The 26,206-nt window shown below is 42.8% G+C and overlaps 1 protein-coding gene across 2 annotated transcripts; it reads right to left on the bottom strand.

Annotated features, from left to right (window-relative positions):
- Positions 1 to 432: 432 nt before the first annotated feature.
- Positions 433 to 23,453, bottom strand: LOC139365899 (C-terminal-binding protein 1-like). 2 transcript variants are annotated; one of them, XM_071102958.1, is made up of 10 exons: positions 23,206 to 23,407; positions 18,629 to 18,717; positions 11,934 to 12,088; positions 11,234 to 11,378; positions 10,608 to 10,814; positions 10,120 to 10,334; positions 2,007 to 2,137; positions 1,763 to 1,890; positions 1,473 to 1,587; positions 433 to 1,373 (listed from the first exon to the last, which is right to left on the bottom strand). In XM_071102958.1, the coding sequence occupies exons 3-10, from the start codon at positions 12,069 to 12,071 to the stop codon at positions 1,184 to 1,186; spliced, it is 1,269 nt and encodes a 422-aa protein (XP_070959059.1). In that variant the 5' UTR covers positions 12,072 to 12,088; positions 18,629 to 18,717; positions 23,206 to 23,407; the 3' UTR covers positions 433 to 1,183. The 2 variants fall into 2 exon arrangements, with proteins under 2 accessions (XP_070959059.1, XP_070959058.1); XM_071102957.1 differs by lacking the exon at positions 18,629 to 18,717 and having other exon boundaries at positions 23,206 to 23,453.
- Positions 23,454 to 26,206: the final 2,753 nt, after the last annotated feature.

The following is a 26,206-nucleotide window of genomic DNA, read 5'->3' as shown; positions in this document are numbered from 1 at the left end:
TAATAGTTTGTATGTCTTCACTATTATTCTACAATGTGTAAAATGTAAAAATAAAGAAAAGCCATTGAATAAGTAGATGTGTCTAAACTTTTAACTAGTACTGTACATCAGTATGTCGGTTGTTTTGCTCACAGGCCTCAGAAGACTCACAGGCCTCTCATGTATAGGGCAGACACTTTCTTTAGATTCTTTGGGGGGTGACTATCTGTTTTTGCATGTAGTGCATCTGTTGTTAATCAATGCATTTGTATGGGCTAATAGAAGTAAGGCTAAATACATTTTTTACATCAAATATATATATATATATATATTTTTTGATACCTACAATTTTTATTTAGCCTTACTGCTTATTAGTCCATACAAACGCATCGAATAACAGATGGAACAACAGTCCCCCCACAAAAAATCTAAAGGAAGTTTGTCTTAAAATTATTTTCTTTTTTTAAATCAAAATTTTTGTTGATACTTCAACGGGTCTTAAAATTCTAAATCAAATAGCTAAATTATCTTTGGTGTGACCTTCTTAAAACAATTCCATATAGCTTAGTAGAACCCACCTCCTCCCGCGGCTTAGACTCTTATGGGTTAGTATGTTTGCTAATATAAACAAAACAGGCAGGCAGGTAGAAAAAGAAAGCACTATCTGGCATAAATGGAAAATAACTAGAGAAATTACATTTCCTGAGAAGTTGTGCAAAAGCTTCCTCTTTTGGGGCTTGTTGGGGAATATATAAAAACTTTTAAAAATCAGTTGGTTAGTTTTCACCCTTTTTTCTATTAGACTGCAATATAAATATTGTTTTCATAGTTCTAAAAACTGTACACAAACAGGTTATTCATGTTATAATCAACTACTTCTGCTTTAACGATGAACCCATAGGACGCTGAGGACAGATATTCGCCCACTTTACTAGGTCAAACTACAGTCTAAACAGCAGGATTCTCTTTAAAAGATATTTGTATTTTCTCTTTCCAAATCCACATTATTATTATTTTTTTCTGCAAAAAAAAAATGTTTGAAAAAGATTACCACTATGGTTGGACCAGATGAACTGTAATAGACCTCTGTGAGTCTGTCTGTTTCATGGCAGCTGTTTGAAACCTATGAGGCTTCAACTCCATTCCTCTTCGAACGAATGAAGACCAGTTATTTTGGTTGGACAGAGAGCTCTGTGGGGCGGGGCTACAACAACTGGTCATTGGTGTGCTGCTCTCTGTCTGACTCTGCTTTGCCTGGCTGGCCCGGCGAAGGGGCGTGAGAGGGGTGGGCGACGCTGGGCAGGCTGTGCATTATGGGCACGGCATTAGGAACGATTCCCTCTATAGGCAGAGGGAGCCCCCCAGAGGCCAAACTCACAACACCAGGAGGGTACCTGAGACAAGGAGAGGATGAATCAGAAAATGCTATAGCACTAGTAAATGCATATACAGTACCGGTATCTACTTTACTTTATCAACAGTGGGTTCAATACCTGTAGGGCCCATTGAGCTCAGGATGAATGACAGCAGGGTCCATATTGACCCAGTGAGTAGTCTGGGACAGGAACTCTTTATTCACACAGTTCTTTAGGCTGTCTGGAATACGACCTGGAAGCAGGAAACAGTCATTGATGAAGCACAACGCCGTTATAAGAGAGTTTGTTATTGTGGCTTTGCTGTTGTTTATTAGTGAGAGGGGAGCCTGGGAGCCTGATACATTTCCCTTTGGGGAAAACAATAATCAACCCAAGAATACCCATTATTAGTGTAACAGGTATGTTACCTGAAATGGCTCGTCGGATCTCCCGGGCTGCCGCCTCTCTCATCTCAATAGAAGCCTGTTCGCTGTACCAGGCAGCGTGGGGAGTACATATCAGGTTAGGAGCATCTTTCAGAGGTCCCTGGCTGAAGCTGAGAAAAAGGAAACATGGTTGCGTAATATTAGACTCACCTCAACACAGTAGGAAAAAAATATTATCAAAATGAAGACAGTATAAGAATATAAGAATAATGTAAAGGGAGCTAACCCGAAGGGCTCTGTCTCGTGGACGTCCAGGGCTGCCCCTCGTATCCTCCCCTCTTTCAGGGCCTGTGCCAGGGCCTTCTCATCCACGAGCCCCCCTCGGGCCGTGTTAACCAGGAACACACCCTGGCGCATCTACAACACACCATATAAAATATATAAACAATGCAGTGCACAACTGTAAATTAAATGTCTTAGTAGGTTTAGGTTTAATTTATTTGCACCAAAGCAAATAAGTGATGAACAACAATACAGATAAAAACAAATAAATACAAAACGGTGTGCAGGTGTATATGTAATACATAAGTACAAAAATGTAACATGTTTGTTAAAACAGATAACAAAACCCGCTAATCATAAATGTACAAATTAACTGATCAGCAATCACAAAAAATAATAAACAGTATATAATTTGTTTATATGTGTGTGTGCATGTGTGGATGTGAGTGTGTGAGAGATGGGATACATGGAGGGGATTACTGATGAGTAGTTTGGTTCATCAGGCTGACCCCCTGTCTTTGCTTGAAGTTATTGAGGGATGATGAGGTTTTGGCAATGTGAAGATAAGAATTCCAGAGTACGGTACCTCTGTATCTGATAGAGAATTGACTATGTGAGGTGTGGCAGTGGGGAGGGTGAAGGTTATCACAGTGTTATATAGATGGATTTCAGAATTAACCTATAAAAATCCATTGAAGGGCTTAGGTAAACTGTCTGGGAGGTATGAGTATTTGTAGATGAAAATGCATAATTGACATACATTGTGGTAAATATACAAGATATTGAGTTTCTTAAAAAAAGGAGCAGATGGAGCCAGGTAATTAGAGGTGGCTAGTCTTGCACATTTCTTTTATATGATGAGTAATGTGTGCATGTTGGAGGCATATGTACTGGCCCAGACAATATTACAGTAAATGAGATATGGGTAAATTAAGCTGTAGTAAAGAGTTAGGAAGCGAGCCTGATGAACTAAACCACTAATATTTCTGATGATACTGTCAGGCGTGTGCGTACTTGTGCTGAAGTCAGGTGCAGGGGGACAGAGAATTGTGAACAGGTGCACACTTTATTTCGGCAGGAGAGACATACGGACTGACGCAACTGCGTCCAAAAAACCTCCAGCTAACAAGAAAAATGGAGCGGCGATGGCTAGAAAGCCGGTGACGTCGAAACGCCGCCCGAACAAGGAGAGGAGCCTACTTCTGCGGAAGTCGTGACAGATGCCAACAGATTTCATCACTTTGATGGGATAGTTGTTTAAAGATTTTCCAAGTTGACTTTATATTATTTAAGTATTCTTGGAATTAGTTAGTCAAATATATATTTTGGGGAATATCCAAAGTAGGTGCGTAAATTTGTTCTCATACTTTTTGTAATTTCCAGAATTCAGGGGAGAGGGATTTGTGAGAAACCTTTTACACAACCTTTTTTTTTACTGCAGATTTTTTGAGACTGGTTATAAACCAAGGTTTCCAGAACCCTTCTAGTGCTCTCACGTGGTTTAACTCAGAAAAAGCAGAGGTGAAAAACAGAGTTGAAAGATGTGAGAAGTCTGGTAAGCACACTCCACAACGGCCTGATTATAAACATTTTCCTAATGAAATATCATCAATCAACATTTTAAAGCACAATTCATTTTGTTAAATATTCTACATTTAATGCCATTAATCATTCTCATCGGTTCATTACCAGCTGCCAAAGAGAAGTGGAAAATTGGAAAGTGGTCAGAAATGTCAGGATAAAGTAAACCTGTATTAGCGACATTATTCAAAGAATTTGTAAAAAATATTATCAATAAGGGTGGCAGATAAACTGGTCACTCTAGTGGGCTTATAGATGAAGGGATACATATAGCTGGAGTATAAAGTCTTCAAAAAGTCAGATATCAGTGAGTGGTTCTTACTTGTAAAATGTATGTTGTAATCACCTAATAGAAAACACATTTTATGTTATTATTAATCACATTCTCGTTTGATGCTATAAGATCTGACTGTAGTTTTGACAGACCAACATTATAATCCGCATATACAATACCAGTCAAAAGTTTGGACACAAATCAAATGCAAATAGTCTGGATAGCCATTTGATTAGATGTTCAGGAGTCATATGACTTGGGGGTAAGAAACTGTTTAGAAGCTTTTTGGACCTACACTTGGCGCTCCGGGACCGCTTGCCGTGCGGTAGCAGAGAGAACGGTCTATGACTAGGGTGGCTGGAGTCTTTGACAATTTTTAGGGCCTTCCTCTGACACCGCCTGGTATAGAGGTCCTGGATGGCAGGAAGCTTGGCGCCAGTGATGTACTGGGCCGTACACACTGCCCTCTGTAGTGCGTTTCGGTCGGAGGCCGAGCAGTTGCCATACCAAGCAGTGATGCAACCTGTCAGGATGCTCTCGATGGTGCAGCTGTAAAACCTTTTGAGGATCTGAGGACCCATGCCAAATGCTAGCGTGGCGGATGTGTTGTTACCTACCCTTACCAGTTGCAGAGGGAGGTGTTTAGTCCCAGGGTCCTTGGTGGTAAGGGACTATGGTGGTCTGCTTGAACCATGTTGGTATTACAGCATGTTCGAAGTACACGTCCTGGTAATCCGTCTGGCCCTGCGGCCTTGTGACTGCCTTTAAAAGGTATTTATTTTAAAGGTCTTTAAAAGTCACTGTGGGGACGACATCATCGATGCACTTATCAAATCAAATCAAATTTTATTTGTCACATACACATGGTTAGCAGATGTTAATGCGAGTGTAGCGAAATGCTTGTGCTTCTAGTTCCGACAATGCAGTAATAACAAGTAATCTAACTAACAATTCCAAAACTACTGTCTTGTACACAGTGTAAGGGGATAAAGAATATGTACATAAGGATATATGAATGAGTGATGGTACAGAGCAGCATAGGCAAGATACAGTAGATGGTATCGAGTACAGTATGTACAAATGAGATGAGTATGTAAACAAAGTGGCATAGTATAAAGTGGCTAGTGATACATGTATTACATAAGGATACCGTCGATGATATAGAGTACAGTATATACGTATGCATATGAGATGAATAATGTAGGGTAAGTAACATTTATATAAGGTAGCATTGTTTAAAGTGGCTAGTGATATATTTACATCATTACCCATCAATTCCCATTATTAAAGTGGCTGGAGTTGAGTCAGTGTCAGTGTGTTGGCAGCAGCCACTCAGTGTTAGTGGTGGCTGTTTAACAGTCTGATGGCCTTGAGATAGAAGCTGTTTTTCAGTCTCTCGGTCCCAGCTTTGATGCACCTGTACTGACTTCGCCTTATGGATGATAGCGGGGTGAACAGGCAGAGGCTCGGGTGGTTGATGTCCTTGATGATCTTTATGGCCTTCCTGTGACATCGGGTGGTGTAGGTGTCCTGGAGGGCAGGTAGTTTGCCCCCGGTGATGCGTTGTGCAGACCTCACTACCCTCTGGAGAGCCTTACGGTTGAGGGCGGTGCAGTTGCCATACCAGGCGGTGATACAGCCCGCCAGGATGCTCTCGATTGTGCATCTGTAGAAGTTTGTGAGTGCTTTTGGTGATAAGCCGAATTTCTTCAGCCTCCTGAGGTTGAAGAGGCGCTGCTGCGCCTTCTTCACGATGCTGTCTGTGTGAGTGGACCAATTCAGTTTGTCTGTGATGTGTATGCCGAGGAACTTAAAACTTGCTACCCTCTCCACTACTGTTCCATCGATGTGGATAGGGGGGTGTTCCCTCTGCTGTTTCCTGAAGTCCACAATCATCTCCTTAGTTTTGTTGACGTTGAGTGTGAGGTTATTTTCCTGACACCACACTCCGAGGGCCCTCACCTCCTCCCTGTAGGCCGTCTCGTCGTTGTTGGTAATCAAGCCTACCACTGTTGTGTCGTCCGCAAACTTGATGATTGAGTTGGAGGCGTGCGTGGCCACGCAGTCGTGGGTGAACAGGGAGTACAGGAGAGGGCTCAGAACGCACCCTTGTGGGGCCCCAGTGTTGAGGATCAGCGGGGAGGAGATGTTGTTGCCTACCCTCACCACCTGGGGGCGGCCCGTCAGGAAGTCCAGTACCCAGTTGCACAGGGCGGGGTCGAGACCCAGGGTCTCGAGCTTGATGACGAGCTTGGAGGGTACTATGGTGTTGAATGCCGAGCTGTAGTCGATGAACAGCATTCTCACATAGGTATTCCTCTTGTCCAGATGGGTTAGGGCAGTGTGCAGTGTGGTTGAGATTGCATCGTCTGTGGACCTATTTGGGCGGTAAGCAAATTGGAGTGGGTCTAGGGCACATATGTCAGAGTCAAGGCCCGCGGGCCACATCCGGCCCGCAAGAAGGTTTTTTACGGCCCCTGGGATGATCTTGATTTATTATTAGAACCGGCCCGCAGCAAGCCGGCAGCCCGCAGATCTTTTACACGCACCAATACTACATTTCCCACAATGCAAAGGTGACGCACCGAGCAGTAGGCTGCTTCATTTCAATATTTATTGGCACAGCAGTCGTCAGCATCACAGTAAAATTAACTTTCAGATACCCATCAAAAATGGCAAAACGGAAGGTGGATACTGAGAACCGGGGGTTTCAAACAAGGTGGGAGTCGGAGTATATGTTCACGAAGGTAGCTGGAAAACCTGTGTGTCTTCTGTGTGGAGAAAGTGTGGCGGTACTGAAAGAGTATAATCTGAGACGACATTATGAAACGAAACACGCGGACAAAAACAAGAATATGGACATGGAACAAAGGCTACAAAAGGCAGAGGAATTAAAACGAGGCCTCAAATCTCGACAGGCTCTGTTCAAAAAAGCCAAATCACAAGGCCAGGCTGCTGTCAAGGCCAGTTTTATTTTGGCAGAAGAGATCGCTAAATCAGCCCGGCCATTTACGGAGGGGGATTTCATCAAAAACTGCATGATTAAAGTTTGTGACGAAGTTTGCCCAGAAAAAAGGCAACTCTTTTTAAATGTGAGTCTGAGCAGAAACACCATTGCCGAGAGAGTAGACCAGTTGTCCATCAATCTAAAAGAGCAGCTTGTGAAAAAGGGAAAAGATTTTATTGCATATTCCTTGGCTGTGGATGAGAGCACCGACATTTCTGACATTGCCCAGTTGTCAATTTTCATCCGCGGAGTGGACTCCAACCTAAGCGTGACAGAGGAGTTTTTGGCTTTACGTCCTATGCATGGCACAACTACGGGGCATGATTTGTATGAAGAGGTGTCAAGATGTGTAAATGAGATGGAGCTGCCTTGGGAAAAACTCGTGGGTTTGACAACCGACGGAGCACCTGCGATGTGTGGACACAGGAGCGGACTGGTGGCGAAGATACGGGAAAAGATGCAAGAGGAAAACGCGACAGGTGAGCTGACAGCTTATCATTGTATCATACACCAGGAAGCGTTGTGCGGTAAAGCCTTGAAAATGGAGCATGTAATGAGCATCATCACGCGCACAGTTAACTTTATCAGAGCCAAAGGTTTGAATCACCGCCAGTTCAAGGCATTTCTGACGGAGTTAGAAACGGAGCATGGTGATTTGCCTTATCACACAGAGGTGCGATGGCTAAGCCAGGGAAAGGTGCTTCAAAGATGTTTCGAGCTTCGTGAGGAGATTTGTCTGTTCTTGGACAGCAAAGGGAAAGACACAACACAACTCCGAGACGAAATGTTTCTGTGTGAAATGGCTTTTCTGTGTGACATTACGAGTCATCTGAATGCAATAAACTTGCAGCTGCAGGGTCGGGATCGTGTCATCTCTGATATGTACAGTACAGTGAAGGCATTTAAAACCAAACTGACTCTGTGGGAGACGCAGATGCGGAAAGAAAATTTGAGCCACTTTCCCAGCTGCCAGACCATGAAAGAGAAGCTCTCTACCAGTGCGTTCCCGAGCACACAGTTGGCTGATAAAATAGGTATGCTTGCCGCTGACTTTCGACGCCGATTTGCTGACTTTGAAGCACAAAAAAGCAGGTTGGAACTGCTCGGTAACCCATTTGCTGTTGACGTGGAAAGCTCACCACCAAACCTCCAAATGGAGTTGATTGACCTCCAATGCAATGATGCACTGAGGGCAAAATATGCGGCAGTGGGTGCTGCGGAGTTCGCCCGTTTCCTCCCCGGCACAATGCCCCAGCTGCGCATCCAGGCTGCTCAAACGTTGTCTATGTTTGGCAGCACATACCTGTGTGAACAACTGTTTTCTTTGATGAACCTGAACAAAACATCACACAGAAGTCGACTTACTGCTGAACACCTCCACTCAATTCTGAGGATTTCTTCAGCTCAGAGCCTTACCCCGAACATTGATGAACTTGTGGAAAAGATGGGACACCACCAAGTATCACCCTCAACCTCAAACAAGTGAACATTACTGTGCAATCACATATTTAGAGTTTTTACTCAGTTCAAGTTTAAAAGTTAAAATTTAATATTTGTTTTCACTGCATGTTACTTCTCCTTAAACAAAGTGTTGTTTTTGATTAATAGATTTTTGCACTTTATTTTTTTGTATTTCAATCCAATTATATTTTAAAAATATTTCAGTTGAGTGGATGATAGAAAATTGCTATTATTGTTTTTTCTTTGAAGTAAATTTAGCCCACTTTTGCTAAAATAGAAAATATAGTCTACTGATGGTGCCTTGAATACCGGTTTCTTTCATTTAATGTTCATGTTATGGGGATATTTATATAAAGGAAATTTGTCTTTTGTGTCTGTTGAAAATTAAAGATTACTGACAGAGCCATAAGAAAATATTGCTTTATTTATCTGATCATATTGTAATATATTTGTTAGGTTTTCAGTAGGTTCAATTAGGTTCACTAGACTATATGCGTCATTTAAACATTTTTCAATGAACATTCGAACAGTCCGGCCCTCGTCTTGTAGCTGATTTTTTTATTTGGCCCTCCGTCCATTTGACTTTGACACCCCTGGTCTAGGGTGTCAGGTAGGGTGGAGGTGATATGGTCCTTGACTAGTCTCTCAAAGCACTTCATGATGACGGATGTGAGTGCTACGGGGCGGTAGTCGTTTAGCTCAGTTACCTTAGCTTTCTTGGGAACAGGAACAATGGTGGCCCTCTTGAAGCATGTGGGAACAGCAGACTGGTATAGGGATTGATTGAATATGTCCGTAAACACACCGGCCAGCTGGTCTGCGCATGCTCTGAGGGCGCGGCTGGGGATGCCGTCTGGGCCTTATTGATGAAGCCAGTGACTGATGTGGTCTACTCCTCAAAGCCATCGGAAGAATCTCTGAACATATTCCAGTCCGTGCTAGCAAAACAGTCCTGTAGTTTAGCATCTGCTTCATCTGACCACTTTTTTATTGACCGAGTCACTGGTGCTTCTGCTTAATTTTTTTTGCTTGTAAGCAGGAATCAGGAGGATAGAATTATGGTCAGATTTGTCAAATGGAGGGCAAGGGAGAGCTTTGTACGCGTCTGTGTGTGCAGTAAAGGTGGTCTAGAGTTTTTTTCCCTCTGGTTGCACATTTAACATGCTGATTAGAAATTTGGTAACATGGATTTAAGCTTCCCTGCATTAAAGTCCCTGGCCACCAGGAGCGCCGCCTCTGGATGAGCATTTTCCTGTTTGCTTATGGAGGTATACAGCTCATTGAGTGAGGTCTTATTGCCAGCATCGGTCTGTGGTGGTATGTAGTAGACAGCTACGAAAAATACAGATGAAAACTCTCTAGGTAGATAGTGTGGTCTACAGCTTATCATGAGATACTCTACCTCAGGCGAGACTTCCTTAGATATCGTGTAACCAGCTGTTGTTTACAAATATGCATAGGCCCACGCCCCGTGTCTTACCAGAGGCACACCTACTCAGGGTAATAGGGAATAATAGTGAAGACATCAAAACTATGAAATAACATCAAAACTATGAAATAAAAGTGTTAAATCAAAATATATTTTAGATTTTTTAAAGTGCTTTAGGACTATGAGTACGCCTCTGAGCGGTCAGGTAGGCTATTTAGAGTGTTTATTCGACTGGAGACATTTTTTATCAAATATGTTCCCCCCACTTCTTAAATCAAAGTTGTCCACCTGTATTGTACAATATGTGTCCCCCCTTTTTGTAGGCCTAATTTAGATTGTGTGTGTACGTGTGTCATGTCCCTGACCTGTTTGATGGTGAAGTCATTGATGAGGTGGTGGTTGTGCTCATTGAGGCTGCAGTGGAGGGTGACACAGTCGCTGTGGAAAAGCAGGTCCTGGAGGGTGTTAACACGCTGCAGGCCCAGGGCTCGATCCACCCCGTCAGACAGGTATGGGTCATAGAAGATCACATTGAACCCAAACGCTTTGGCTCTGAGTGCTACACCCTGGCCAACACGGCCTGAGGATACACAACACAACATGGACATTTGAGTAATTCACAGACATGTAAATACTGTAATTACACCAAAGGGATGCAATAAAGGTTAAATCCTTACAGCATATACCATGCCTGTTTTGTAACAATTCACAGCAAACAATGGCATATAGAAAAGCTATCGAACACTATTGAACAAACCCATATCTTAACAACCAATTATCCACAATCGTATCTTCAGCTAATACCTAGTTGGGTAGTGTAATACAACATTGTACTGAAAGATCTCTGACTAACCGAGGCCGATGATGCCAAGTGTCTCCCCGCGCATCCGCGCCGCACCGGACGCCACCTCTCTGATCTGCTCCACGCTCTGTACCCTGGTGCCCTCGCGCAGTGCCTGGTGAAGCCACGTGGTTCGTCGGTACAAGTTCAGGATGTGACACAGTGTGGAGTCCGCTGTCTCCTCCACCGACGCTGCTGGCATGTTACACACTGCTATCCCTATTGGGGGAGAGGGCTATTGTAAACAGCTACTCGTAGTGTAAGGTGGAAAGGTAAGTATAGTTTACTATATCAAAAAGTTGTTTTTATTATGGAGATCTGAGCAGTTGCACTTTGTTTTAAATGGAATATCATAACATGCAGAAAATGATATAATATTTGACCTAGTAAGCCTGCATTTTTTTTTTTTAACCAGGCAAGTCAGTTAAGAACAAATTCTTATTTCAATGACGGCCTAGGAACAGTGGGTTAACTGCCTGTTCAGGGGCAGAACGACAGATTTGTACCTTGTCAGCTCAGGGGTTTGAACTTGCAACCTTCCAGTTACTAGTCCAACGCTCTAACCACTAGGCTACCCTGCCGCCCCTCTTTGGGTGGACATCTGTATAAAGTTGAGAAAGAGTAATGCAGGGCCTCACCTAAATCTCCAGCCGACTTGATGTCGATATTGTCGAAGCCGCTGCCTATGCGGACGATGATCCGAAGGCCCTTGAATTTCTCCAGGTCCTCCCTCATTAGCGTGATGGTGTGGTACATCAGAGCTCCTACAGCCTCGTTCAGTACCTGCCAACAGAAAGCTCTCAGGTTTAGTGCACAGAGGACAGTTGTATAGCACCCTTCAATAAGAGAAATAGACCACTTTGAACTAATGTGTCATCAGAATTAAAAGCAAACTGAATTAACTGTGGCTGTGTTGTTTACTCCAAAGGCCCTGACATGGGCTCTCCATTGGGCTCTTGTAGTAGAAGCTAATCTTTCAAATCAAATTGTATTGGTCACATACACATATTTAGCAGATGTTATTGCGGGTGTAGTGAAATGCTTGTGTTCCTAGCTCCAACAGTGCAGTAGTTTCTAACAATTCACAATACAATACACCAATCTAAAAGTGTTTTGAGAAAGAGAGAGAGAGAGATGGTCGTAACAGCCTGGCCATTGTTTTTAGGACATCATTAGTTATGGTATGTTAACAAGCTTGTTTAGCAGCACAAGGTCTTGCTTATAGTATGGTCAACAAATACTTGTTTTAAGCCAGGGAGTATTTTTTGAATTATGAAGCTGAGCAGAGAGATAATCATTTGGCATGGAGGGGCAGGGCAAGGCAGGGCAGGGCAGCACCTTCTCATGGATCTCCTGGGTGGACTGGGCATCACAGAAGGCCACAGTGGCCACGTCTTTAAGGATTGGCATCTCTATTGTGCAGTCACGCCCGTCCAGCAGGGCCACCAGGGGCCGTGGGTTCATGGTCCCATTCATGATAGGCGGTCGAATGCCTGAAGACAGAGAGAGTGGACGGGTAAAACATACTGTATTTGACATCATATTTTACTGGCATGGGTTGTGTGGGAAAATTGCAGTTGTGTTTATGAGCATATACACTGAGTATACAAAACATTAAGAACCCCCTGCTCTTTCCATGACATAGACTGAGCAAGTGAATCCAGGTGTAAGCAATAATCCCATATTGATGTCACTTGTTAAATCCACTTCAATCAGTTTAGATAAAGGGGAGGAGACGGGTTAAAGAAGGATTTTTAAGCGTTGAGACAATTGAGACATGGAGGGCAAAACAAAAGATTTCAGTGCCTTGAACGGGGTATGGTAGCAGATGCCAAGCGCATCTGCTACCATGTGTCAAGAACTGCAACGCTGCTGGGGTTTTCATGCTCAATAGTTTCCTGTGTGTATCAAGAATGGTCCACCACCCAAAGGGCATCCAGCCAACTTGACACAACTGTGGGAAGCACATCTGCGGGGGGGGACTCAATAATAGGAAGGTGTTCCTAATGTTTGGTATACTTTTCCACCTACAATCCACCACAAATCCAGTTGTTAGCTGGTATGTTAATGAATCCCATGCTAGTAAAAAAAAATCCTAAATGGGGTCTCATACTTGGTTTCTTAATTATTCCCAGTTTTAAAAAGGCAATTTTGCATCCATGACTCTGGAAAGCAATTAAAAATGTTAAAGGTTTTCTTTATGCATGTTTTTTTACAAGCCACCAGAAGCAGACCTTTTCATACTGTGACTTCAAACCTCTCAAAATGTGTCACTAAATGAGAAATATACCCCCTGATGTTGCAATTAATCAAATAGAAAATTACAGTGAAAGTGGTAACTAAGTCATGAATGACTTGGGGCATTAAGAAAATGTTGCAGTTTTAACGGCCCAGTGCAGTCAAAAATTTGATTTCACTGTGTTTTATATATCTTTCCACACTATGAGGTTGAAATAATATGGTTAGCTGTGGCTGTGAATTTGCCTTTCACAAATTTCAAAATACAATACCGTTTTGGAATGCAAATGCATACTACTGACAGTGACGCACAAATATCATAACCCCCCCCAAAAAAGCTAACCCCTGCTATTATAATGGTGAGAGGTTAGCAGGTCATGGGGGTATGATATTTGAATGTTTGTAACTTTCTCACGTCTCAATATTGATGATTCATTCAGGACTATCCGTAATCATGGTAGCATCCACATTAATGTAGAAATCTTTGGAAACATACACTACATTACCAAAAGTATGTGGACACCTACTCAAACATCTAATTCCAAAATCATGGGCATTAATATGGAGTTGGTCACCACTATACTGCTATAACAGTCTCCACTTTTATAATTGTTTACCCCTTTTCTCCCCAATTGGTAGTTACAGTCTTGTCCCATTGCAGCAACTCCTGTATGGACTCAGGAGAGACGAAGGTCGGGAGCCAAAACATGACCCTGCCAAGCTGCACTGCTCCTTTAACCCGAATGCCAGCCGCACCAACGTGTCAAAGAAAACACTGTACAACGTGTCAGAGTGCATGCACCCAGCCCGCCACAGGAGTTGCTAGAGTGTGATGGGACAAGGCCAGCCAAACACTCCCCTTACCCGACAACATTGGGCCAATTTTGTGCCACCTCATGGGTCTCCAGCTGCGACACAGCCCGGGATTGAACCCGGGTCTGTAGTGATGCCTCACTGCGATGCAGTGCCTTAGACCGCTGCACCACTCAAGAGGCACACTGTTTTGGGGCTTTTCACTAGATGTTGGAACATTGCTGCGGGGACTTGCTTCCATTCAGCCACAATAGCATTAGTGAGGTCAGTGTTCTAATTCATCCCAAAGGTGTTAGATTGGGTTGAGGTCACGGCTCTGTGCAATCCAGTCAAGTTCTTCCACACCGATCTTGGCAAACCATTTCTGTATGGACCTCGCTTTGTGCATGGGGGCATTGTCATGCTGAAACAGGAAAGGGCCTTCCCCAAACTGTTGCCACAATGTTGGAAGCACAGAATCGTCTAGAATATCATTGTATGTTGTAGCGTTAAGATTTCACTGGAACTAAGGGGCCTAGCCCGAAACACGAAAAACAGCCCCAGACCATTATTCCTCCTCCACCAAACTTTATAGTTGGCACTATACATTGGGGCAGGTAGCGTTCTCCTGGCATCCGCCAAACCCAGATTCGTCTGTCGGACGTTGCAAACCATTTCATGAAGCTCCCGCCGAACAGTTCTTGTGCTGAAGTTGCTTCCAGAGGTGGTTTGGAAGTGAGTGTTGCAACCAAGGACAGGCGATTTTTACGCGCTACATGCTTCAGCACTCGGCGGTCCGTTCTGTGAGCTTGTGTGGCCTACCACAGAAATTTTACGAACTGACCTGTTGAAATGGTGGCATCCTATGACGGTACCACGTTGAAAGTCACTGAGCTCATCAGTGAGGCCATTCTACTGCCTACGGTGAGCGTGATGGTGGCAGCATCAGCAGCAGGGATTGGGAGACTAGTCAGGATAAAGGGAAAGATGTATGGAGCAAAGTACAGAGAGATCTTTGATGAAAACCTGCTCCAGAGGCTTAGGACCTCAGACTGGGGCAAAGGTTCACCTCCCAACAGGACAACAACCCGAAGCACACAGCCAAGACAACGCAAGAGTGGCTTCGGGAACAAGTCTCTGAATGTCCTTGAGTGGCCCAGCCAGAGAGCGGACTTGAACCCGATCGAACATCTCTGGAGAGACCTGAAAATAGCTGTGCAATCTGACAGAGCTTGAGAGGATCTGCAGAGAAGAATGGGAGAAACTCCACAAATACAGGTGTTCCAAGCTTTTAGCATTATACCCAAGAAGACTCAAGGCTGTAATCACTGCCAAATGTGCTTTAACAAAGTACTGAGCAATGGGTCTGAATACTTATGTAAATGTGATGTTTCCGTTTTTTTTATATACATTTGCAAAAATTTCAATCTGTTTTTGCTTTGTAATTATGGGGTATTGAGTGTAGATTGATGAGGGGAAATAAACAATTTAATCATTTTAGAATACGGTTGTAACGTAACAAAATGTGGAAAAAGTCAAGGGGTGTGAATACTTTACGAATGCACTGTATATGGCGCCGGACTAGGGTTGCCGTTATGAAAATGTGGTGCCTGACATATGACCGGCAGCATTTTAATTGACCAGACATTTGAGAAATTTACTAGATCCATATGCATTAGGTGCGTAACCTGATTAGGACGTCCATTCACTGTGCTCAGAATGACAGAAATCACGTTTAAATTATGGTAATTTATCTTAACAAAACATGCAAGTCGAGAATGCAATGAAAGGCTTCTTACCAAATTCCGATGTGCATTGAAGATATTAGAATAGCTGTACACATTTTCCCCAGCCAACAAGATGAGTAATGAACAGCAAAATCACTAGCCTATGTCAATCTTTTATGCCCCATAGTATAAAAAATTACCTATTCTGCTGGTCAGCTTGTCGAGAAAGAAATAGCCTATTCCTAAGAAACTCTGGAACAATTGTGGAACGATAGATCACAAATTCATTCAACCACTAGGCTACACTAAAAAAAAAGTTAAAAAGCAATAAGTCTGATGCATTAGATCAGAATGTTTTGCTTAAAATGTTGATCAACTATTATTTCATCACATTATAAGCGCAGCAATGCGCACAAGGCCATAGGCTACGCGCGAATGTTAGTTTCATAATACAATTAGCAGAAAACACTGTTGTGAAAGTGACAGAGATTAAAATATCCATTAGAAATGTAGAAAGAGGGGAAATCTAAAGACGCAATAACAATAGAACGTGAGAGAAATAGGCTACTGGTTTCAATAGCATATAATTATCAAATAATTGCCTCCAAGGATATGGTCATACTTTGCCTAGGATACTTTGAAGCAAGGTTAAACATGCTTCAAAATAGGTAGTAAAATTTTCAGGTAGTAAAATTAAGATACATATGTTTTCAAAATGCACACTGCCTCCAGATCATTGCAAAGTGGTGTGTTACACGCTGATGAAACCTGTCTTTCTGCCAATGATGTCACCATTGCCCTTGATTTTAAGCAATGTTGTGCTGCTATTTTTATTGACTTGGCCAAAGCTTTTGATATGGTAGACCATTCCATTCTTGGGGGCCAGCTAATGAGTATTGGTGTTTCTGAGGGGTCTTTGACCTGGTTTGCTAACTAACTCTCTCAAAGAGTGCAGTGTATAAAGTCAGAACATCTGCTGTCTCAGCCACTGCCTGTCACCAAGGCAGTACCCCAAGGCTCGGTCCTATGCCCCAAGCTCTTCTCAATTTACATCAACAACATCTCTCAGGCAGTAGGAAGCTCTCTCATCCTTTTATATGCAGATGATACAGTTTTATACTCAGCTGGCCCTTCCCGGGATTTTGAGTTAAACGCTCTATAACAAAGTTTTCTTAGTGTTCAACTGCCCTTAACCTGGTTCTGAACACCTCCAAAACAAAGGTCATGTGGTTTGGTAAGAAGAATGCCTATCCCCACAGGTGTGATTTTACATCTGAGGGTTTATAGCTTGAAGTAGTCACCTCATACAAGTACTTGGGAGTATGGCTATACGGTACACTGTCCTTCTCTCAGCACATATCAAAGCTGCAGGCTAAAGTTACATCTAGACTTGGTTTCCTCTATCGTAATCGCTCCTCTTTCACCCCAGCTCCCAAACTAACCCTGATTCAGATGACCATCCTACCCATGCTAGATTACGGAGATGTAATTTATAGATCGGCAGGTAAGGGTGCTCTTGAGCGGCTAGATGTTCTTTACCATTCAGCCATCATATATTTGCCACCAAAGCTCCTTATAGGACACATCACTGCACACTAGACTCCTCTGTAAACTGGTCATCTCTGTATACCCGTCGCAAGACCCACTGGATGATGATCATTTATAAAATCTTCTTAGGCCTCACTCCCCCCTATCTGAGATATCTACTGCAGCCCTCATCCTCCATAGCCAGTCACATTCTGTTAAAGGTCCCCAAAGCACACATCCCTGGGCCGCTCTTATTTTCAGTTCGCTGCAGTTGCGACTGGAACGAGCTGCAACAAACACTCAAACTGAACAGTTTAATCGGAATCTCTTCATTCAAAGACTCAATCATGGACACTCTTACTGACAGTTGTAGCTGCTTTGCGTGATGTATTTTTGTCTCTATCTTCTTGCCCTTTGTGCTGTTGTCTGTGCCCAATAATATTTGTACCGTGTTTTGTGCTGCTACCATGTTGTGCTGCTGCCATGTTGTGTTGCTACCATGTTGTTGTCATGTTGTGTTGCTACAATGCTGTGTTGTCATGTGTTGCTGAATTGCTATGTTGTTGTCTTAGGACTCTATGTAGTGTTGTGTTGTCTCTCTTGTCGTGATGTGTGTTTTGTCCTATATATTTTTATGTATTTAATTGTTTTAATCCCAGCCCCCATCCCCGCAAGAGGCCTTTGCCTTTTGGTAGGCCGTCATTGTAAATAAGAATTTGCCTAGTTAAATAAAGGTTAAATAAAATAAAAAATAAAATATGCATTTGAATGGTGAATGGGAAGGATGTATCAATTAGGCTACCATGAGAAATAGGGCTAAAAATAGTATCTCTTTTTAATCGTGCCAATAATAACTTTTTTTAACAAACGATTGCATTTAGAACTTTTGCGCAATGATTGGGCTTATAAAAGTACTGTCTGACAGATTTTCAGCTCAAAGACTTAGCTGTGCGCTTGTGATAAATAAAATACATAACGAATATACACACACTGCATTTTAATTCCACAAAATTATGCAAATTAACCCATAGACTGATAAGCACGACCGGTCAAATATATTTACATTTACTGGTATTTTCACCAATGAGCAGGCAAAAAAACATTATTTCGCAATGTGATTTTTTTTCTTCTCCTGGTCAATTGGTGCCAATCTTATTCATCGGCTTTCCAATTTCTTTATCAGCCAAAAGCCCAGACAAGTGACCTGGAAGATCTTAAATTATCGGACATTTGAGAAATGTACCGTATGCATTGGCTGTTTAACCACCCACACAGTCACCACCACCAACATATTGTCTAAATTAGCCACAATTACATGTCCTTTAAATAGCCTATAAAAACATGTTTTGTTTCATTCTGTTGAGACAGTTAAAAAAAAAACGGGTGGTAACGCGAATGTCTAGCAACCTAAAGGTTGCATATTTGAATCTCATCATGGACAACTTTAGCATTTTAGCTAATTAGCAACTTTGCAACTACTTACTGCTTTTTAGCTACTTTGGAGCTACTTAGCATGTTAGCTAACTCTTCCCCTAACCCTAACTTCAAGCCTTTAACCTAACTCCTAAGCTTAACCCTAAACTTAACACTTTTTTGATGAAGATGGCTGCCTTTTTATTGGCTCTTAATCAACCATGCTATTTTGTTTGTTTAATCGCATTGTTTGTAACTTATTTTGTACATAATGTTGCTGCTAACATCTCTTATGACAGAAAAGAGCTTCTGGACATCAGAACAGCGATTACTCACCTCAAATTAGATGAAGAATCTTTCTTTAATGAGTCGGACGGGAAGGATATACTCCAAACACCCGTACAGGCCCTCATCACCGTCATTCGCTGGAGAAAGAAACAGAGATTTTGCGGAAAGAGATCGGGGTGCCTTGTGAGGATCAAGCAACGAGTGGATAATCTGCCTTTGCCATCCGTACTGCTAGCTAACATTCAATCGCTGGAAAATAAATGGGACGAACTGAAAGCACCTATGTCCTAGAAACTGTAATATCTTATGTTTCACAGAGTCGTGGCTGAACGGCGACATTCATAACATACAGCTGGCGGGTTATACACTGTCTCGGCAGGATAGAACAGCAGCCTCTGGTAAGAAACTGGGTGTGGGCCAATACATATTTGTAAACAACAGCTGATGCAAGATATCTAAGGAAGTCTCGAGGTTTTGCTTGCCTGAGGTAGAGTATCTCATGATAAGCTGTAGACCACACTATCTACCTAGAGAGTTTTCATCAGTATTTTTCGTAGCTGTCTACATACCATCACAGTCTTGTGCTGGCACTAAAACCACACTCAATGAGCTGTATATCGCCATAAGCAAACAGGAAAACGCTCATCCAGAGCTAGGCACACCTAGTGGCCAGGGACTTTAATGCAGGGAAACTTTAATCAGTTTTACCTAATTTCTATCAGCATGTTAAATGTGCAACCAGAGGGAAAAAAACTCTACATCCCCTTTACTCCACACACAGAGAAGCGTACAAGCCCTCGCCCTCAGATTTGGCAAATCTGACCATAATTCTATCCTCCTGATTCCTGCTTACAAGCAAAAATTAAAGCAGGAAGCACCAATGACTCGGTCAATAAAAAACTGGTCAGATGAAGCAGATGCTAAACTACAGGACTGTTTTCATGGCAGAACCTGAAATATGTTCCAGGATTCTTCCAATGGCATTGAGGAGTACACCACATGAGTCCCAGGCTTCATCAATAAGTGCATCGATGACGTCGTCCCCACAGTGACTGTGCGCACATACCCCAACCAGAAGCCATGGATTACAGGCGACATTCGCACTGAGCTAAAGGGTAGAGCTGCCGCTTTCAATGAGCGAGAGACTCTAACCCGGAAGCTTAGAAGAAATCCCACAATGCCCTCCGACGAACCATCAAACAGGCAATCAAACAGCATCAATACATGACTAAGATCGAATCGTACTACACCGGCTCTGAGGCACGTTGGATGTGGCAGGGCTTACAAACTATATCAGACTACAAAGGGAAGCACAGCCGAGAGCTGCCTAGTGACACGAGCCTATCAGATGAGCTAAATAACTTCTATGCTCGCTTCGAGGTAAGTAACACTGAAACATGCATGAGATCATCAGCTGTTTCGGCGACTGTGTGATCACGTTCTCTGCAGCTAATATGAGTAAGACAGATCAACATTAAACAGATCAACATTCACAAGGCCACAGGGCCAGACGGATTACATGGACGTGTACTACGAGCATGCGCTGACCAACTGGCAAGTATCTTCACTGACATTTTCAAACTCTCCCTGTCTGAGTCTGTAATACCAACATGTTTCAAGCATACCACCATAGTCCCTGTGCCCAAGAACACTAAGGTAACCTGCATAACTGATTTCCGACCCGTAGCACTCACATTTGTAGCTATGAAATGCTTTGAAAGGCTGGTCATAGTTCACATCAACACCATTATCCTAGAAACCCTAGACCCCCCCCCCCCCCCCCCCCCCATTTGCATACCGCCCCAACAGATCCACAGATAATGAAATCTCTATTGCACTCCACACTGCCCTTTCACAACTGGGCAAAAGGAACACCTATGTGAGAATGCTATTCATTGATTACAGCTCAGCGTTCAACACCATAGTGCCCTCAAAGCTCATCACTAAGCTAAGGACCCTGGGACTTAATACCTCCCTTTGCAACTGAATCGACGGGGCTGTTGTGGAGTGGGTCGAGAGTTCCAAGTTCCTTAGTGTCCACATCACCAACAAACTATCATGGTCCAAACACACCAAGATAGTCGTGAAGAGGGAAAGACAATGATAAATCCCATTCAGGAGACTGAAAAGATTTGGCATGGGTCCTCAGATACTCTAAAAGTTCTATAGCTGCACCATCAAGAACATCCTAACCGGTTGCATCTCCTGGTATGGCAACTGCTCGTCATCCAACCGTAAGGCTCTACAGAGGGTAGTGCGTATGGCCCAGTACATCACTGGGGTCAAGCTTCCTGCCATCCAGAACATATATAATAGGTGGTGTCAGAGGAAGGCCCAAAAAATTGCCAAAGACTCCAGTCACCCACGTCATAGACTGTTCTCTCTACCAGAGAGACCACGTCTAGGTCCAAAAGGCTTCTTAAAAGCTTCTACCCCCAAGCCATAAGACTGCTTATCAATTAATCAATTGCCACCTGGACTATTGCATTGACACCCCCTCCCCCCTTTGTTTTTACACTGCTGCTACTCGCTGTTTATTATCTATGCAAAGTCACTTTACCCCTACCTCCATGTACAAATTACTATATACAGGAGGTACCGGTACCTCCTGTATATAGCCACGTTATTGTTATTTTATAGTGTTACTTTTTATTTCAATTTTATTTTGTAAATATTTTCCTAACTCTATTTTCTTAAAACTGCATTGTTGGTCAATAAGGGCTTGTAAAGTAAGCATTTCACGGTAAGGTCTACTACACCTGTTGTATTCGGCGCATGTGACAAATCAAATTTGATTTGATTTGTTCCGAGCTGTCCTTTACTATGCAAATATGAAATGCTTCAAACATAGCTCTATTTAATTTATTTCCCCACTTATTTAAGATGTCCTCGTATACATTATTTTTCAATACAGCCCAATAAACCCATATTTGCATTGATAGGAAAGGTAGCATCGTAACTGTAACCACCATAAAGAAGGGAAAAAAACTGTGCACCTGTGAGCAGCTCAGGCTATGTGATTTATGATCATAGCCAATCTGGCATAAACAAACATGGCGTGACTGTCTCAACCCACTGTTCTGTTCCCACAGGAAATCTCCCTCCTAGGCGAGCCAGGGGAGTATAGACACACCCCTCTCTTCTCCTTCAGCTCCCTCCCTCATTCCCTCCCTACCTCATCCCGCCACCAGCATACACACATGCAGGCGGACACATGCATACTCACCGAGAGACACAAACACCAATACACACACTCAGTCAGTCACGCGAACGCACGCACGCACGCACACACACACACACAGTCACTCAGACACAAGTGAGCAAACACACAAACACAATCGCACAGGTAAACAGGATAATTAAGCCATGTCTTGCTTGTCTGCGTTTAGATCACAACTGGACTGATCTGCCACAGGGTGTAATTCACTACAAACATGAAAATGAGGATGAATGTATATGCCTAGCTCGATTACTGGAGAGTTTTATCAGCCACGTTTGACATTTGTGTTTTAGATTAATGAAAATCCAAAAACTATTAGCTAAGCCAACATGATACAAATTCAAAGAAATTAACAAACAATGAATTGTCTTATCACCAATATCCATGGCATTTCCATGGCAATACTGACATGTGATCTTTGCATGGGGGTAATTCTGCCAATTTGAGCACCCCAGGGGTGAATTGGTATCTTTGTCAATTAGCCTGATTTTAATAACAAGATAAGACACGATCCATTGATCACTGAACTGAACACACCTACGAGCCCAGACTTGAATAATAATAATAATAGAAAAAGATCAAGCAACAAACAAGACCCCCATTGTAGAAAATATGCTGATGTTGTGAATACAATACAAAATACATCCAAGTAACAGACACCATATGGGGCGGCAGGTAGCCTAGTGGTTAGAGTGTTGGACTAGTAACTGAAAGGTTGCAAGGTCGGATCCCTGAGCTGACAAGGTAAAAATCTATCATTCTGCCCCCAAACAAGGCAGTTAACCCACTGTTCCTAGGCCATCATTGAAAATAAGAATGATTTCTTAAGTGACTTGCCTAGTTAAATGAAGATCAACTTTAAAAAATGAAGACATGGAAGTATTCACAATACTAGCATGACTACTAAGCACCTACAAAGCTGTTTTCTATCCTTCCTGAATCTGAAGTATTCCCATAGTAGACTGTTCTAGAATCAATGTTTCTTTCTTCCCTGAAAGGAAAATTGGGAAGCAAGTCAGATGGAACTGGAAACACCGTTCCCAACTGCACAATGAACGAACGGGAAGGCCATTTAGGATGTATGTGCTGTGTGTCTCCTTGCCAGCCCTTACATTTTTTTAAGGGAAATAGTATTTCTGTCCTTCACCCCTACAGGAGGCTATAGGCTAAGCATACAAGGCATCAACAGAAACATATTCGAGGTTGAAAGCAAGCTATTACAGCATTGTAAGTTGCTGAATGGTAGAGATGAAGATAATGGAGAGAGAGGGAGAGAGAGAGTGGAGGGGGAAAGGAAGAGGGGGAAGGGAAGGAAGAATACTGTACAGTACACTGTGTACACACCACACAGCGCAATCACAGTTAACATGTGGTCCAATGCACCAAAGGAAAGCTGAATGTTTACCTAAAGGCAAGCCTTTGTTCAGAAAATGCGAGCTTCCCATCTTTTTTCCCAAAAAAAGAATATTCACTTCAAGCAAGATATTCATAAAAATCCACAGCATACGGCGGCTACTCCAAATTTCCTTATTCCTTTTCCCTGCCCCTCAGTGGCAAGCATTCCCCTTTGCTCCTTCACTCTCCCTCCCTCTCTCACTTTCTATTTCGACTATCTCTATCACACATGCATGCACACACAGAATGCAACTGTCACTGCATTTATGGGAGTGGGAGAGCGTGAGAGCGAGAGAGAGAGAAGGGCGCAAGTGTGAGGTGGCTGAAAGAAAATAAGAGGAATGGGGTGGAGCTAAGGCCAAACAAAATGTATCTTTTGTTTCCTGAAAGACACTCTCCACAGGGTCGGTAAAAAGCTGATGTTTTCGGGTAAAAAGCGGATGTTTTGGGTTTTCAGGGATACAGACCTAACTTCCGTTTCCCCTGAAAAACAGATGAGGGGACTCCACTCAGACGTTTTTTTTATGCATGCTAGGTTAGATTACCTGAAGAATACAAAATGATAAATGTTATGCAGTAACGGCCCATGTACGTGTGGTTAATTCCTTTTCTGTGTTAAAATGGAGCAATCAGCAACACGAAAACGGCAAAAACTGAAAATGGCTTTAAACGTTTTTGAATATCAACCAAATAATATCTGAATATTTTGATTTTCACATCCGGGTGGGGTGTTAAATGTGGAATGCCTGTCATTTGCTAAATGCACAGCCAACACTTCATGTCCCTTCAAAATAGTTCACCCTTTAACTTCATTGTATGAATCTATTATCTATTAATTAATGTATTCATTTCTATTAATTCATCTATTAATGCCAAGATAAAGTGATATTTCTTTATTTCTGCTGTAGATTTAAGATCATAAGGTAGTCCCAACAAAGATAGTGTTTTTTTGTCTTATGAATGAACTGCTGTTACTGTAAATGCTTAGCTAAATCCTAGCTACCTACTTAACCATTGGTAATCTGAGCATTTTAGGTGTCATTTCAGAATGAGGGGTGCTGTAGCTCTGCTGTTGTTGCTATCCTGTCTGTCGAGGGCATGGGCTCAGGAAAGGAGGAGAGAAGAGGTGTCAGAGAATTACATCACTCAACAGTGACAGTGAAGAGGTACAGAGAATGGTGAGAGTTTCAGATTAAGAGCCAAAGGCCTGAGGCTACACAAACAACCCACATATGACTGGCCAGGCCACCACACACACACTTGCAGTATACTTGTCTCACTGCCTGTATCCCCTACCTGCCACTTACTTACTCACACACACCTAACATTTCGGGAAGATCTAGGCCTGTATTCACAAAGTTTCTCAGAGTAGCATTGATTATCTAGGATTACTAATCAGGTTCCCCTTGTCCATTTAATCAGCAGATGAATAGAGGGGCGAGACCCAACACAGCTGCTATTTCAGCACTGTTCAGCACTGAGTACCGGTTGCCTGATTGAGTTACCATTATAGGAAAAGGCCCATTTAACAAATTATTGTGTAGATTATTTCTCTTTCTATTGAATTGTTGTGTCCATGTTTGACATTTTATTATAGGGAACAACATGGAACGTAGCCTATACAGTGCATTCGGAAAGTATTTAGAACCCTTCCCTTTTCCACATTTTGTTACGTTACAGCCTTATTCTAAAATCTACACTTAATACCCCATAATGACGAAGAGAAAACAGAAATACCTTATTTACATAAGTATTTTTGCTATGAGACTCGAAATTGAGCTCAGGTGAATCCTGTTTCCATTGATAATTCTTGAGATGTTGTTTCTACAACTTGATTGGAGTCAACCTGGGGTAAATTCAATTGATTGGACATGATTTGGAAATGCACACACCGGTCAATATAAGGTCCCACAGTTGACAGTCCATGTCAGAGCAAAAACCAAGCCATGAGGTCGAGTGAATTCTCAGTAGAGCTCCGAGACAGGATTATGTCGAGGCACAGATCTGGGGAAGAGTACCAAAACATTTTTGCAGCATTGAAGGTCCCCAAGAACACAGTGGCCTCCATCATTCTTAAATGGAAGAAGTTTGGAACAACCAAGGCTCTTCCTAGAGCTGGTCGCCCGGCCAAACTGAGCAATCGGGGAAGAAGGGCCATGGTCAGGGAGGTGACCAAGAACCAAATGGTCACTCTGACAGATCTCCAGAGATTCTCTGTGGAGGTGGAAGAACCTTCCAATCAGGCCTTTATGGTAGAGTGGCCAGATGAAAGTCACTCCTCAGTAAAAGACACATGTCAGCCCACTTGGAGTTTTCCAAAAGGCACCTAAAGGACTCTCAGACCATGAGAAACAAGATTCTCTGGTCTGAAACCAAGATTGAACTCCTTGGACTGAATGCCAAGCATCACGTTTGGAGGTAACCTGGCACAATCCCTACGGTGAAGCATGGTGGTGGCAGCATCATGCAGTGGGGATGTTTTTCAGCGGCAGGGACTGGGAGACTAGTCAGGATCGGGGGTAAGATGAACAGAGCAAAGTACAGAGAGATCCTTGGTGAAAACCTGCTCCAGAACTTCCAGAAAAGGGATGGGCAACTCTCATCCTTTGGGGCTGGAGTGGTGTCACACTTTTCCCCCATCCCTAGCAAACACAGTTCGAGATCATGCAATCAATTTAAATCAAATCAAATTTTATTCATCACATGCGCCAAATACAACAGTGAAATGCTTACTTACAAGCCCTTAACCAGCAATGCAGTTTTAAGAAAATCCTTCCCCCAAAAAGTAAGAGATAACAATAACAAATAATTAAAGAGCAGCAGTAAATAACAATAGCGAGTCTATATACAGGAGGTACCGGTACAGAGTCAATGTCAATGTGCGTGGGTACCTGTGTCTAGGTAATTGATTTAATATGTCCTGTGGCCTACAGCAGGTCAGCCACCAGGGGGAGACTCGTTGAGGCCTGGTAACAGATGGAGTATACATCACAAGGCGGTGGCTCCATCTG

This window comes from Oncorhynchus clarkii, chromosome 14, assembly GCF_045791955.1.
Source record: "Oncorhynchus clarkii lewisi isolate Uvic-CL-2024 chromosome 14, UVic_Ocla_1.0, whole genome shotgun sequence".
In the NCBI taxonomy this organism is placed as follows: domain Eukaryota; kingdom Metazoa; phylum Chordata; class Actinopteri; order Salmoniformes; family Salmonidae; genus Oncorhynchus; species Oncorhynchus clarkii.
This window is presented reverse-complemented; position numbering and strand designations above follow the sequence as displayed.